Raw genomic sequence first — 17,103 nt, 5'->3', positions numbered from 1 at the left:
AGGAACTGGAGAGTTTAAGTCTGAGTCATCTGAATACTTAGAATTTTGGTTTTCAACCTAACAGTAAATATCTAATACTTATAACTGAATATAAAGCTAGAAAATGCAATTTACATTCTATAAAGGCTCAAAAGGAAGGCGAAGTAAAAGAACTGAAGTTTGGGTTTTTTTCAGTAGCCTTTTGTTTTTGTGACCTCTCTGTTACCAAGTCTGTGCTTTTTAATGTTGTTTTGAGTTCTTGTGTTTTAAAATACTCCAGCTACAATAATGCTTATTATTCACCTGCAAATATAATTCTCTTCATGTCATAATATGCCATGTTGACCATGAGGAAACAGGAAGGTAGCTTGGTTGTTTCAGGCAGCACTCAAAACCATATACTTTTTGAAATTTTATTTTCACACCCTTGTCATGCATGCATGCTTTTCCACCTAGGTGTCTCATATTCAGATGTCATTTTAAGCATTTCATAAAGGTGTTTTTAAAAAAAATTATTGACAGTACCTGAAGCTCTGCAGTCCTTTGGAATTTGCTGCCTACATTCAAAAGGCATTTTTTATATTTATTTTTAAATATTGATAAGGTGTTTTGGAACTCAAAAACACCAGCTCTTAGGGACTCAGCAGCTTAGTTCACTTTTCTTTTTTTAACTTAATCCAAAAATTTCCCTCTTTTTCTTCTGGGCAAAAAAATAAGGCGCTCATGCTGAGTTTTTGAAATAATTACTTTTTTCATGTTGAGAAATAACTTTTTTTTTTAGCCATAGTTGAACTAAGGTAAAATTCAGGAGAGAAGAAAACTGAATTCTACCTGTAGGTGTCAGATTTTTGGTAACTGAATCTTTTTATTTAGAGATAGCAGATAACAGATATTTGTTGATAGATCACACAAGTATTTGAAATAATTATAAGGAATTGTGTTGAGAAAAGCTTTATATATGTAAAGTATATATCTGATACTTTATTTAAATAAATAAACCTTTACATGGCAAGCCTTGATGGCCTTGCATCTTTCTGGTTATTTCTGTGTTTTGCAGTGTGATTTTTGTTTTCTTTTTCTAATGGGAAATTCTTACAGGTTTTCTTAATGAACACTGGAGGCAGCAGCTATAAAAATGGAAATTCATTATGACTCTGTGCCTCTAAGCAAGAGATGGATCACGTAGCAGGAGCTATCAGTTTAACTGGTGGCAAAGATATGGAGTGCAGGGTTTTTTTTCTTCTCCTAACCTTACTGGGGGTTCACAGATTAAGTGCGTTATGTTCTCCTTGTTGAATAAGCTGGCATCTTTGGGTTTGATCCATCGGGTTGGAAGGAGAGGAGAAGAGAGGAGCAGCTCTGCTTTTCCCAGCCAGACTCGTGGCAGCTCTGTGCTCAGTGACTGTGACTGATGGAAAGGCTCAATTAAGTTGTCAGAAGAAATAAATGTAGTTACTTCTATTTAGTTTGCATTCAGTTACCCACTCCTGGCATCTCTGTCAGCTTTTCATGTTAGAATATGATGTCAGCTTCATGTGGAGCTGCTTTTATTTGTTTACAGTATGTACTTCTGAAAGTAGAAGATGAGCAGGAGAGAGCTTTTATATATGAAACAGTAGATATTGGTGGTTGTCCTCTCCAGAGTTGTCAGACCTATTCCTTGGTATATGCCAATCAAACAGGCTCTCTTAATGGACTCCATTTACAGTGATATGAATGTGTTACTTTCAACAATTGCCGCTAAATAATATCTTTGAAAAGCAGCACTTTGACAGCACTTTACTGCTCCTTCCCACATGTGCTGGATGAGTATCTTAAATTGTAAGACCAACCTGCCAGATTTGGTCTTCCTGTGATTTTTTTTATTTCTTTTTTTTCCTTCAAGCTAAAATGAAGAGTTTCCCATATCTTTGGGATACTGATTAATGGCCAAAGAGATTGATGGGGTGATTTTTAAACCACCTTTTGTGCCTTCCTAAGTTTATGCACAGATGAACGTAGTGGTTGTGTTACTGTGATCTAAGCTGTGATCGTGCATGATTTTAGCCCATTGTAGATGGGAATTGAAATGCATTAAATTAATTCACATTAGAAAAATGGCAGTGTGAATGTGTTCCAGTGTTACAATTCATTCTATCATTTAAAAGCTCCCGTCTGCTGCCCATTTCTGTCAGTACACCCGGTCCTAGCAAGTACACTTATCCCTAGCAAAAGTGGCCAAGCATCTCCACGATCTACCAAATAGCGGCTATAGGCCAAGAAATGTTCCAGCAGCAAAACTTTATAGTAAACATTACCTTTGCCATCATGAGTGATAAAATTTACTTGTATCTGCTGTCTGCTGTCTCTGTAGGGCTGACTGTTTAATGGTGACATGGCATGAAGTTCTGTGTGGGATGAAAATAGCATTTTAAATATGTAAAACAAATGTATCTGCATCCATATCTACTAATGGACAAGTACAGATGCATGTACTTTCACTCTCCTACCCTGTTTGCATGAGCTATAAAAAAAGTTTATTTTTGTTTGTACTTGTTAGACCTGAAAATTAAAATGTGAATCTTGGAAATATTTTATCACTTAGAAGCAAGAGACAGATGCTGTTAGAATGTGATGAAAGCAAACAAAATTAGAAATGCTGGATTCCCATCACTCCTCCCTCAATACCACTGTGCTTGGGAAATCAGGTGGTATAAAGCCAGGAGAAGCTGTTCCTATGCTATTCAGTCTTTATCTGGTGCATGATTCCTCAGGGATTGTAACAGCATGTCATAATTCAAAATACTTTAAGCTTCTTTGTTGCATTGAAAGAATGATGGCATCAGGATAGTAACTTGTGTCAAAACTTTTTCCTCTCTTTTTCATGAGATTGTACTTTAATTCACACACACACACAAAAAAAACACCACCACCTACAGAAAATGATGGGGATGTGTAAGTATATTTATATTCTATATAAAACTCTCTCTTTTCTGGGCAGATCGTGCACAGACGATAATCCCTGGGTGAAACTGGGTACTGTTATGCTACAGAGATGCCCACCTGAGGAAAAGGAGAACACAGGAAATGAAATTTTGAAAATCTGCCGTTCTTTGTATGAGACAAAGCACATGCTCCCTATCAAGGTAAGTTTTAACTTTGAGTATCATGGGTGTGAGTCCTGTTTTGGGTTCCCAGTGACGAGAAAGGTGTTGTCATACTGAATCAAGTCTGATGGAGAGCTAACGAGGATTAGGGCTGCAGCACATTAAATGCAGAGAGGCTGAGAGAAATTGGTTTATTCTGTCTCAAGAGATGGCTGAGGGGGATCAAATTGCTGTCTTTAAATACACGGATGAGGACACATGTAGAGGAGATGGAGCCAGCCTCTTCTCAGGGATGCTCAGTGATAGGACAAGAGGCAATAGAGACAAGTTACATCATCAAAAACTCATTACATACAAGGAAAATGTTTTTCACCATTAAAGTGGTGAAACATTAGAATAGGTGGATGCCTAGAAGAGACATGGAGTCTCCGTCCTTGGAGGTATTCAGAACTTGACTGGATCACATCATGGGCAATTTGATCTTGTTGGACTTGCTTTGAGTGGAGGCTAGTAGGATTAGCTGAGCTTTAGAGGTCTGTTCCAGTATAAATTATTCCTTGGCATATTTGTAGAAAGGCTTTAATAGTGTGGCAAAAACTGTTAATTAAATAATCAGTAATTTCCTCACTAATAAATGCATAAAGATTTAATGAGGAATCCTTGAAAAATGTGTTTGTGATTGAAAAAAGCTAATATACAAGTAATTGCTTTGTAATAATCATGGTGTTCTGTCTTCCCTAAACTATGTATGCATACTTCAATATAAGCATCTCTTAGTATAAATTATTGAAGCATTTTGTACATAAACATTGTATATTAATGAAGACAGATTGGAGAAATGCTTAATAAACTTCACACAACTTCAGAGTAGTCATGTGCATATTTTCAGTAGGCTGATTAATTCCTTATAATCATATTCACACAATCACAGTCTGTTGTGGAAAACAGCTGATGTTAAGACTAGAAGCAGAATAGAAACAACACATTCTGTTTAAAAAACAGACAGGTGGGGGTGTGGTTTTTTTTAAGTGGTCCACCAGACTGATTTGAGTCAAGTTTCAAATCTATGTAAAACATAATTCCAAAAGGTGTCAGTAAGCTGAAATGATAAATACATTTATTAATTTATTCATCCCACCAAAAATTTTTTGGTGGAAGGCAGGTCTGTGTATCCCTGGGACTGGCGTAATTATGTGTAGCTTTTCTTTATAAAGTGTTGAATGGCACATCATAGCCTGTAAACTCATAATCTTATTTGTGCATAGGAGTAGTCAAAGTAGAATTGTTCTACTTCACCTCGGTGATCCAGGAAGACAAATCCCACCAAGGGTCACTGTCATACAGCAGTCAGTTCATCTAGAGTTCTACTCAAAAATGGGGCGTGATTTACTCACTTCTCTTAATTGAGTAAACTTTTTCTTGAACTCTATAACAAGTCCCTATTTGCAGACAGTTTTGGTGTTGGTTGGCAGCTTTGGTTGGAGGTGCCTTTTTTTAATGGTACAGGATGTTGGAAGAGCCCTCCGTGTAGGTGTGAGTATAAAGGTACAGTATGAAGGTATTCTGGTCCTTAAGCATAAAATAGCTTTACCAATGTGAAATACCTTTTTTTTATGACTAGAATACTATACAGCAACAGGAGTTGCACTAAAATATGTGATTGTACCATTACCTAACAAACACAGGCTGTGTTGCATTAAGTCTGAACTTGGGAAGAGGGGGAATGACATGGATAATTTTAAGTGACTTATTTGTATGCATGGCTACAGTACTTAAGTGCACAAGTTAGAAGATTGAGATTGCATGGCTGAATAAGGTGAAAATCTGATTACTGACAATTAACCTGTTTAGATGACTTCACATTTCAATAAATACACTGATTAAGAGACAGACCTGGAATGATGGAATTCTAAAAACTAAGAGATCAGTTTATCACCAAGAATAACATTTACCATTCTGAAGTCCAAAGGTTTTGATGGAAAGAACATTTAACTTCAAGTCATGATGGTCTAGAAGTTAGAAAAACTTTCTTTGGATGTGATCAGAAAGGTTTCTCCTTTTTTTTCCCACCTCCTGCTGGTCTTTCTACTTTTTTACAGCCAAGTTCTTTTTTTAATGTTTTTGTAGAGAGTCATAGCTTTAATCTTTGTATCTGTGTCTGTGTTTGGTGGGGTTTTTTTATTTACATTATTCAGTGAATAGATTTTTCCATTCCTCTTAGTTGAAATAACCCTTGTTTTATTTGCTTGGAAGGCACATGTGTTTGGACTGTCTGACATCTGCATTGCCTTATTAATCTCTTTAGAAAGGGGCAAATCCTTCTCCCCCCTGTAACTGTTAAAGTGACTCCTCTGAATATCTCATGTTTTTATGTCAACCTATGGGTCATGTGTCAGTTAACATAAACACCTAAATGGGAGAGCGCATCTAGTCTCTTATCTGTCATCACCCTGGAATCCTAGGGGCCATAAGATGCTTACCTCCTAGAATAATATAGCAGCCAGTTGATCTCCTTTTTTCTATTTTTGTAGCTGGTTGTTCCTGGGTTTTATATATGAGTTTACGTTGTATGTTTTTCTTCATTCACAGTTGTCTCTGATCATTTTGTTCAGGTAATTTTGACTTTAAATGCTGCCCTTCAGTCTGCTTTCAGCCTCTCCAGACACAATATTGTTTGAACTCGTTATGCAGCCCTTCCATGAAAATACTGAATAATACTGGACCCAAAACAGACTACGATGAAATCCAGTTTATATGCCTCACTGGTGTCACAGTGAACCACCGATAGCTGTGTAACTAGATAGAGGACAAATGTTATCTTACAAAAGTTTCAGCTAAATCATGGTAATCCAGGTTTTGAATTAGGACTTCAGTTGTCCCTCTCACAGGTAACATCATACCCCCTGTAAGCATAGCCTCTCACTGCAGGCAGGCAGAGACTCAAATGCTTTTGAGTGCTTATTGCTCTAAGAAGTGCTGTGGGTGGTGGCTTGCTGCTTAGGGTTGGGTTTCCAATTCCTGTCCAGAGCAGCAGTGCAGTCATTTGTGGGAGAGATACAAGGAGGTACTTGTACTACTTGGACAGTCTTTGGTGCTTAGCAAGTTGTCCAGTCCCTTTCTGTGGAAAAAGGGATGGAGGCCACTCCAAGGATTTGCAAGTTGGACCACACTATCCTACAGCTTATTTCCCTGGTGCAGAGGACAGTGATTGTTTCATGTGACATTTTCAAAGTCTTCCTAAAGTTCAAAATATGCCATAGTGATGGCCTTATTCCTAACTACAGAACTTGTTGCAGGGCCTTGTGGGAACATATTTCCATACAAATTTTTTTGTGTTTGGTTTTTCATTTTATGTTTTCATTGTTTTTATGAATTGGGAAGTGTCCAATAGGTCTACAATATCTTTTCCCTTTGCATGCCTGCTTTCTTCCATGTCTGAAAGACAGACTGTATTTCTCTTTTTCAGTCTTTTGTAACCTGCCATGTTCTCGAGGGTGATGTCTCTTAACGTGATTTATTATTTCTTTAGGTGTTTGAAGATGAATTTTTCAACCCCAGAAACATCCTTTTTTCTATTCTAGACTGAATTTTCAGTACTGAACCCTCACCCATTATTATTGTCAACTGTTAGCTGTTCATTTGCCTGAGACCTTTTAATAAGAATTAAAGCAAAAAAGATATTTTTAACAGTTTGCTTTTCTTGGCTTTATGTTGCTGGTGTTTTTTTTCATATCAAGATGTCATTAATCACGATGTAGTGTAATAAAGAAAACAGAGGCAGTGCGGTCTTACTTTATAAGACATACCAAGTGAAGAAGAGTGGATAAGAAGTACCCTTCTCCATAAACCACTACCGAGACTGACATTGAAATAAAACTCCCTGTTAGTATAGCTGCATTTTAAGAGGACACTGAAAAATAAGGGGCAAAAGAGAGAACCTGCAAAAATTAGTACATGGATGAAAATACCTTGAAGTGGAAGACTGAAGGAGTGCAGTGTATTATCAGAGATCTAGAGGTGATTGTACTCTGCAGATATTTTTAGATGGAACACAAGCTAATAAAAGTCTCTCTTGATTTATGAAGAAAGGCATAACAAGAACCAATTGAGTTTAATTTATTCCATTTCATATTTTAGCATAAGGCATGATATTTTGACAGTAAGTAAATGTAATTGTTGGAATGTATACTTCTTCAAGAGACATGATGGATTCTCTATTACTCGAACATTTTTTAGGTAAGACTGGATATGTCTGCTAGACATGTTATCATCAGTGTATAAATACATGAGGGCTGGGTGTCAAGAGGAAAGGTGCAACCTCTTTTCACTTGTGCCCTGTGATAGGACAAAGGGCAATGGATGCAAGCTAAAGCACAGGAAGTTCAACCTCAACGTGAGGAAGAACTTCTTTACTGTAAGGGTTACAGAGCACTGGAACAAGCTCCCTAGAGAGGTTGTGGAGTCTCCTTCTCTGGAGACTTTGAAGACCCGTCTGGATGCATTCCTGTGTAACCTGCACTAGATTGGTCCTGCTCTGGCAGGGGGGTTGGACTCGATGATCTCTAGAGGTCCCTTCCAACCCCTAACATTCTATGATTCTATGATCAGGCACAAAGTTACTCAAGTCATCTGACTGGTACCTACCTGAAATCTAATGACCTTTGGCTTCAAAATCTGCTATTGTAAGATAAACAGAAGTTAAGTGGATAGCTAAGCATGTGTTTTCTTATGTGGAGGCCTTTAGGCCTCTGTGATGAACAAGGCAGATTGTGTTAGAACGTATCCCATTAGAATGTGTAACCAGTACTAGAGTATAATTGTGAAGCATCTAAGAAGAAAACAAAATGCTGGCGTATCATCTGAGTTAAATGTTAGTGCTTTGAAAATAGCAATGTTAGTATCTGTATTATTGTGTTTGCTTGCTGAGAGGTTTAATTCTTCTTTATTTTAAAGCAGCTCATTGAGACATCAAACTCTGATGCAACATCTGCATCTTTTCTCTCCCTGCCTTGTTACTTTAAAAATGTACAGTACCTAGTTACATTTTACAATTTGCTTAGTTTCCTTTTCTTCCTCCCACAACCCCAAAATATGATTTGTGTTTTTTTTAGAGAGCCTTTTCATAGTTACGGGTTATTTCTTATGGCACAGCTTCTCCGGTTAGTTTTGAGAGGCTTTCAGATAGAAAAAGTTACCAAGCATGGTAAAATTGCTGTTTTGTTCAGGTTATGTATGTTGTGACTCTCAGAATTTATTTTTATGAACATAAGTTGCATTTATTACTTTGGATACACATTTTCAAGAAAAGGAGACATATAGAGTGAATCTCTAACTTTGCATTCAGTAAGTTTGCTGGAATGACAGGTATACTGCTCAAAAGAAATACAATGGAATATGAAATTGTGAGTAGTTTAATAAGAATATGACTGATCAGACAAAGCTTAATATACTTATTTACTCTTTTTATTCCTTGATCCTGTATCATATCCTTTACTGAAATCATCAACAATCAGTAGCAGTACAGAATACAAGTTTAAAGGAACAAGTCTGGGTAAGAGAACAAGCCTTGTCTCAGTGATAGAATATATCCTTCTAGGCAGTGTTTCTTGAAGGTATAAATTTAGGAAAGACTGAGCAACGTGCAGCCAGAGAGCTCCCTGTGCAAGGCCAAGTGTCTCTGCAGTACATTACAGTTGGAGCATTTAACATCTCTTCATCTTCAAATAATTATTAGGCTTTTAGGTTCACAGCTACTAAAACCGTGCTGCTAAAAGTATGGTTGCATCTTGGTCATCAGATTGTTACACTTGTCATTAAACTGCAAAAGATGTAAAAAATATATGACTTGCATTCTCTCAGCTTAATATTTAGCTGATGAGCTCCTCCGACAATTGCTATCTAAATGTTGGAGTGAAACAGAGAGCACCTCTAAGAGTTGGATGCCATTTTCAAGGTGACTATCGTATAACATCCAGAGCACTTAGTGTAAGTTGTCCTGGAATATGGGACATCTCTGGTGGCCCTCTTTGGGAAGTGGTTGTGACAAGTGACCCAAATTCTTGGAAATGACAAAAAGGGAAAGGGAAGTTGTAATTTGATTTATAACGTAATTTGTTAGCTGAAATACTTTTTGACGTATAAATGAATAAATCACTGTAATGTTGAGGGAAAAAAAACACAAGTAACATGTAGGATGTTTTGTTTCTTTGTTTTAACTAAAGGGCAAAGTAAAGATTTGGAAATGCACAGTAGGTTTGTTGAGGTTTTTTTGTTGGTTTGTGTTGGTTTGTTTTTTTTTTTTTTTTTAAAGATATTTCTCTGGCCAGTTTCTTCTTGCAGAAGATTTATGATGCTAAATTTATGCTATATTATAAAATATGAGAAAATGGATGAATGAGAGAAAGTTAATTTGCTAAACTTTAATAGCGTATAAAAAAATTGTACAAAATTTGGAAAGATTTTACAACAGAACTGTATGAAGTTGACCTCTGGTAAGTACTGTTAGTTCTTTATTTTGTTCCACTTTTATGATTGCATAATGGAGTTACAGAAATGTCACAGGTGTCTGCTAAGTTTCTTACTCTTCTTTGCGGTATTTTGGTAAGCACAAACATATTAGTCCCACAGAGAGCTGTGATTGCTTTGTTTTCTTTCAGTAAAACTCCAGGTTGTAATGGTGATTCAGCACCTGTCTTGTCTTAATGTAACAAATGTTGCACCCTGTATTCCACATTTTTTAAAAATTTGTCCTTTCAAGTTTCTGAAGAGTTATTTCCAACAGGGAGTTCATTTGTTTTAAAAATTTGTTTTCATTTTGCATTTGACATAGAATTTTCATAAATTTTAGTGTGAATGATGATGGTAGTATCTCCAGAGATCTCACCTAATTATTTTACTTTTATTTTCAGTGTATAAAAGAACTATGTTTGCTGCTGCTTAACCAGTCCCTCCTGCTGCCATCCCTGAAACTGCTGGTAGAAAGCAAAGATCAAGATCTTCACGCTGTGGCACTGGAGCAGATAACAGCTGTTGCTAAGGTATGAGCAGCTGAATTAACCACCTTTCAGAGTTTGAAGTAATAAATGACCTCTTTTATCTTCATATAGTAAGCAGAGACTGTTGAGACCCTTATCATTATTAAGATTTTCCACAGCTATTGTGTCCACAGTGAGCAGTAACACAGGTCTAGTAAGATCTTTATATATACTTGAGGTGATTAAAACTCATAGCACTTTAAATTATCAAGTATGCTATTTTAAGTCAGTGTGGTGGAACAGAAACGATTCTGTTATATAAAGTAGATTGCTATCTCTGTGTTCATGTTCTAGCACTTTGGGGTTTTTTTAAGTGATAATAGTACATCAGATGAATTAGCGTGCTTATGACAAGCTTGTCAGTCTGTTCATATACATGTGGAAAGCTGTGACATCTCTGGTTTTGTTGTAGAAAGGTTAAAGTGCAAGATGGTATGTTTGGGGACTTTCATGCAATTATAAACAGGTTTTATTTGATACTGCAGCAAAGTTTCTGGAGAAAAAAAAAAACAAGTACTGCATTTTTTTCCTTTGGACAAGAACTGAAAGACATTACTGTATATTTTTCAGTTGTTACATAAAGTTACATTACTCTTTTTTTCCCGTTGATTTGCTTTTCAATTAAGAAGGAACACCTAAAAAGATGAAAGCTAATCTCCTAGACAAAAGCATTATATTATCTTTTATCTTTTTTTCTGAAAATTTACCTGCGTTTAAAGCCTCCTGAAGCTCTTAATTGAACTTGTGCATGTACAAGCTGACTTTCTTGGATTTTATGTTCTCTATGGGCTATGATCCAGCACTCTGCCACAAAAGAGAAGGGAGGTACGGTCTCAGACTTTTATATGAAAGGGAATGGCTTTCCTGTCTGGCTGAATTAACTGTATATAACATTTCCAGAATTGTAATATTTAGGTAGGAAAATGTCATCTTATTTCCAAATTCTGCATCATATCTTAGGGAGCTCTTGGTTGTATATTACAATATAAAATAATAATTGATGACAAATTTCCCATATGCTACTTCAAAATGAAACTGCCCGTATGGAAACAGGAATGGAACTGTGTATATCTTTTTAAAATAAGCATCCCCAAAACGCAAAAGCTTTAAAAGTGTGATTTGTAGGAATTCAGACTGGAATTACAACTCTTTCCTGAGATGCACAAAGTGGGCAAACATTCCCTCGTTTTTGAAGGCCTTCTGCTCTAGTTACATTAATTGCCACAAACTTTCCAGATTCCTTGGTTGCAACAAAGGGTGCAATCCTATTCCCTACTTTCACACCGTCCTTTGTTCCCTAGGAAAGATATTCTGCGTCCTGCTTTTCCCAGGTTTCTCCCTTAAGTCTCTCCTCCTCACTTACTCTGTCTCACATACTATGTCTTTCCTTCTTATGCTGCACTTTGTATTCCAGAAGCTTTCTCTTTTTGCATCCATGGGATAGCTTGAGAAAGGATTTATCTCCTTCGCCTTCAGGAGGGCTCCAGAACACAGTGGCCATGACCAACCAGAGAAGCGACGGGTCTGGTAGTATAGGCTCCACCTCAGATGTTGCTAATTTTCCTTCAAAATGACATAGTTACCAAAATGGATGAAGCACCAGCTTTTTTAACCTGTTCTCTGTGAACATTTAAAATGGTTGCATGGAAGGTGGCAGGGCATATGATAAGTAATATACATCTACTTGTATCAAAATTCCGATGTCATAGTTTGCATCCAGTATGAATTAGGAGTATTTCCTAGTTAAGTTTGGCATTCTAAGCAAAGAACCACAGGTTTTTATGAAGGTGTTCCTATTCCCTTTTCCTTATACAAATAAACCACAAATTTTCTGAATTTTCCACAAAACGTAATTTTATAAATACTAACCACCAAACAATAGTAAATTATTTTAATATATTGATGGTTTTCCTTTACCACCTGCAATTTTAGATTTTGTGTCTGCAAAGCAAGTTTTTTTTGTAACTGTTTTTAAACAAGATGATCTTATTGAAAAGCAATTGCGGGTCTGATACATGCATGCACTTTCTCATCTGTATGTTCTTGTTAACCTTTTAAAATTGACTTTTTTGTTAACAGATAAAAGCTGCTGTGTAAGTGACTGGCTCTGAAGCTTGCCAGCAGGAATTTCTGTCCGAGTACATTTTATTTAACTATTTTTAAAGCACAATGCTGTGCAGTAGCACTTTCTGAATGGCTGCTAATTGCGTTGCTCTCTTAACTGGCCTTTTCTTTCTAGTGTGCTACAGCTTTCAATTTTCTACACTCTAGGTTGATTACATTAACTTGAAGGTCTAGGGCCAGGAACCATGTTATCTTCTTACTAATATAAAACACTTCATACACCTGTGCATCCCTAAAATAGTATTTTTTTTGGCCTTCTTATGCAGGAGGCAGCTTAATAAATTGTTCCTAATTTTTCCTTCTTTATTCAGTATTCATTTGAGCACATACTTCTGTAACAGTGCTGCATAACCTGGAATTTTCAAAGCATTTAGCTTTGGTCTAATGTTTCGTCTTAAGTCAGTGAAAATTTAACTATTGACTTCATTACATCAGGCACAGAGTTTATCCAGCACCTTGAATGTGACATTCCACTGCCAGTGTTAGCAAAGCGACTATTACAGAAGAGTGCCATGCTAAATTTAAAAGCTGTTCTTATATTGTTTAGAAAGCGTCTCTTACTTGTTGTTTTATATGCATCTCTTATGATTACATTAGTTGGTGTTGTACTAAAAGTGCATATATTGCTTAGCTGTGTCTAATGTTGTTTATTCAGTATAATTTTGTGTATACTTTTTGCTTTTTAAAAACAGTATTTGGCCTGTTAATGCTTTTTGTAGAATTCTTCATGAATTTTTCATAGGAAGCCCATTTCTGCTTACATCAAACAGGAAAAGGACAAATAACATCTGGCAAAGGGAAATCATAGCTATTGATTCCCTGACATAGTACTAACACAGCTCACAAACATGGCTGTGAGAAAAATACAGCACTTGCTTGCTGGTACAATGTATTAGTTAGCCATTTGTTCTATGTTGCTGACAGCTTTATGGATGTTTACAGTTAAGGATGATGCTGAAGTGCTGATACTAGGAATTGTACAGCTTTTGCTTGTAATAAAACAACCAAGATTTTGTGTAAGCTTTTTTGAAATTGCAGACCTCTCTTTTTATTGTGTATCTGTTTATAAACTGCCACTTGTCTCTTTTGGATAACAGAAATAATTCTTCTTCCTCTGTGTTGTGTGATGTGTGAATAATTTTAAAAATGAGTTTACTTAAATAAGCTTATTACTGCCAGTAGGGCTCAGAGTTTGCCCTTAAGAGTCAGACTGTTTTGAAAATAGTTTCAGTGTTGTCTGTTCACTTGGTTGTCTTTCAGAGATTAAGACTGATTTTTATACTTCTGACAGAGCAAGTAAATATTTTATTACCTATTGGTAGTTACGTTGTTTAAACAGCCAGTAAATGGGAGTTAATATAATCAGTGCAAATACTTCTCCAACTCAGACTTTAATAAAAACTAGAACTGGAAAATTCTTTTAGTTAATCTAAAATAATACCTTATCTCAGTTTGCATACTATACTTTCAATAATGAAGTACTGAGACTACCATTACAACTTGATTTATTGAAAAATGTAATATGAAAGATCATAAAAAATGTCTGAAATTATGGAATTTCCAGTTTTCTTCAATGTCTTGTGCCATTTATGGCTACTCACTTGGTGTGGCTTACCTTTTAAAAGAAATCTTGTTGAATTATGTGTGTGTAAGCGAATCGTGATTATGATAAAACATCTCTCTAGTTTAGTTTTCTAGGTTTTTTTTGTATCCCTTTGTTTTCTTCTCCACTTATTTATTTGTCCTGTAGCTAGGGACTCCATTCAGGAATAAAATGAAAAACATTTTTACTTCCAGTAGTAGTGGAGAGCTAATACTCTGGGAAATAGCAGGTTCAGTTCTTTTCTGCTGTTGTATCAGCAGCAGCTCTTATCTTTCCATTAGTATCCATATTTCATAATGCATGGATTTTATAATGCATAACTTATGGATGAAATATTGCCTATTGCTAATACTAGAACATATCTAGACACCTGTGCAAGCAAATGCTGACAGGGAATTGCCCAGACCCTGACTTGCTCCTAAGGCAAAAGATACCTACCTGAGCTTTTCTTGCTTATCTGAAAATCTCACTACAGTGCAGAGGTTTTTTTTTTCCCCCCAACATATGCTGCGTCGTAGCAAGCATAGGTACAGTGTCCATGTAGGCTGTATTAGCAACTAGAAAAAATACTGGATGCTGATACAAGATGTGTCCTTGGTCTCGGGGAGTGGATCCACAAAATTCTTGCATTCATGATTGTATGAATTTGTGGAGACCTCAGTGATCTATCAGTAAAGCCTTCTAGATGCTTCAAGCTCCTCTTCTGAGTTCATCAGAAGTGCCACCTGTGGCAAAGCTGATCTTCACCCACCTATTTCACACACAAGCTTTCTTAAAATTTGCAGGCTCTGCATGCCCAGGGGACCTGCTGCCTTGGTAGAGCTGAGTGCCTCAAGCCTGAGCCCATTTGCAGTTCGTAGCATTAGTGTGCTGATGGCAAAGCCCCAGGCAGGCATGCTTAACCCTTACTAATTATGCACTGACAGCGCCGAGTTCAGCGTAAGACGCAAACTGCCATTCTGATTCAGAAATAACAGCAGTCAGCGTAGGGGTGAATATAAGTTGTACAGCTGCTTTGTGTTCGGATCATTTGCCAAGGGCGTTAGGGAGACACCCACCCTCTCTAAGAGCAGCACTGAGTAGTCTGGGATAAGGCTCCTACCCATCCTGCTGAAGATGTGCAGAAAGAGTTTAGGGTTCATGGAGACAGAGTGCAAGTGGGTCCTCGTTTCTGTTGACAAACCTTGCTGAGGTGTGATTTTCCATCTGTAGATGCAGACCCACTTATAAATTCTGCATTAAAGAGTGATTTGATAAAATGCACAAGCTCTGTTTGAAGCAGAGTGCTGTAGCACTGCTTCAGTGGAAATTATGATCTCATCTGTTGCAATTCTGTTTCTGTGACGTCTGCCTTGCTTTCTAGATGAATATGCATGTCTCTAGCAGGAAAAGGTATTGATCATCACAGCCTAAAGGAGTGGGCTAGTAGTATCATCAGAGATACCACTTGAATGCCTGCATCTTGATTCAGCTAACACTTAAATAGGTATGTAAGTCAAGGAAAAAAGTCAGGATTTCTTCTCCTTAGCATAAGTATCCCCATTAGTTCTTTTACTTGTGCACGTGTGCATTGTGTGTGTGGGCAGGCACCACACTAAATCAGCACTGTCAAATCCTACTGAAGGAGAGATGGGTGTCAAAAAGTAAAGCTGGTCCCATTTAAGCCTTCCAGAAGTATCAGGTTTTACGCTAATGAAAAATTTAGCACCCTCAGCGTGGAAGTCCAGATAGGCATAATGTACTCTGAGTTTGTCATTATTGTGGTTTATAGTTTATTCACATATTCACACAATATGGAAAGTGGTTGTGTGTTAATTTGTACAGAAGATACCTGCACCTCTGAGACTTGCTTAAACTGCAGTCAGCTGCATCCCATATCACTGGAACAGTGTTTCTGGTATCACCTATAAACTTTGCCGGAACCAGTGTTTTAAGACTTAGTTAGGATCTTGGGACAGTACAGGCTCTGCATATGCCGGCAGATCAGAAGTGGCTCATTAGTAAGATCCTTCCTCTGCTGTCTGCCCAGAAGCAGCAGCTTTTTAACACTGGGAGGGTAAGGCTGCTTTTTACTAATTGTCTTAATCAGGTTTTACTCTCTTGTTTACAAGTCTTGTCAAAAGAGTGATTTTGAAAAAGAAAATGCAGTGCCATTTAGAGAGTCTGTGCCTACTGTAGGCTAATTTCTGTTATGTATGCTAGAAGTATATACTTGCAGCCAATCTGTGCTAATTTAAACAACATTTCAAATGTTAGTAAAATCATTGACAAACAAAAATAATCCTTAAGGTTGTTTTGAATTAATATTTTTAAGAAGGTAAAATTTTGAGGATCGAAAGTCCACCTGGAACAGTATCCTGGCTCCACCAGAGGGAAGAATTACAAGTCTTCTAGCCCGGAGTATGAATAGGACAAATATATAGGCTCTTTTTCTGAGGTACTGCTCTCCCGACTTCCAGTCATTTCCATCTGCGTGTATTTGTGTACTAAGCAACTGCCAGTGGTTTTCTTCCTCTCTTTCAACAGTGTAAAAAAAACCTATTTCCTTTTATTTATTGTGAATCTGATCCTACTAGTTTCATTTGATGCTTCGTAATTCTTTCTTTATGACAGAATGTGTTTAATCAGTCCCTGTATACTCTAATGATGTTGCTATCTACTCTATACCCTCTAAGCTGCCTCTGTCATAGATTGGGAAGTCCTAGTTTTGCTGAGACATTTCTTGCACAGGCACCATGTTATATGCTCTGTGGTGTATTTTTACTTTTAAATATATGCTGTGTGTGTTTACCTTTATATAGTTTTAATAATTTTTTGCTTTAATGCTTGTTGTTGTAACTTAAAATTAATTTTAAATGGATGTAGTCTTAAGGTACGTTTAAATTGATTTAATTTTTTTAAATCTTAGAGCTTATACACTGAGCAGCGATGCTTATAATAAAAGTATCTTAATTAAGGTTTTGAAATATACGTGAATTTATTAGAATACACATTATACGTATAGAATATACACTAATTTATTAGAATAGAATAGAATAGTTCAGTTGGAAGGGACCTACAGTGATCATCTAGTCCAACTACCTCACCACTCCAGGGCTGACCAAAAGTTAAGAGCATTGTCCAAATGCCCCTTAAACACTGACAGGCTTGGGGCATTGACCACCTCTTCAGGAAGCCTGTTCCAGTGTTTGACCGCCCTCTCAGTAAAGAAATGCTTCCTTATGTCCAGTCCAAACCTCTCCTGGTTCAGCTTTGAACCATTCCCACGCATCCTGTC

At 36.9% G+C, this 17,103-nt stretch overlaps 1 protein-coding gene across 1 annotated transcript in view; it reads left to right on the top strand.

Moving 5' to 3' along the window:
• Window positions 1–17,103, top strand: part of NBAS (NBAS subunit of NRZ tethering complex) — a 185,009-nt gene that overhangs the window by 162,858 nt on the left and 5,048 nt on the right. The window contains 2 exon segments of the mRNA XM_068424707.1: window positions 2,960–3,104; window positions 9,974–10,102. Coding sequence (XP_068280808.1) covers window positions 2,960–3,104; window positions 9,974–10,102 — 274 coding nt within the window.

Source organism: Nyctibius grandis, chromosome 1 (assembly GCF_013368605.1).
Source record: "Nyctibius grandis isolate bNycGra1 chromosome 1, bNycGra1.pri, whole genome shotgun sequence".
NCBI classification, from domain to species: domain Eukaryota; kingdom Metazoa; phylum Chordata; class Aves; order Nyctibiiformes; family Nyctibiidae; genus Nyctibius; species Nyctibius grandis.
Note: the sequence above shows the minus strand (reverse complement) of the source record. Positions and strands in the feature narration are given on the sequence as shown.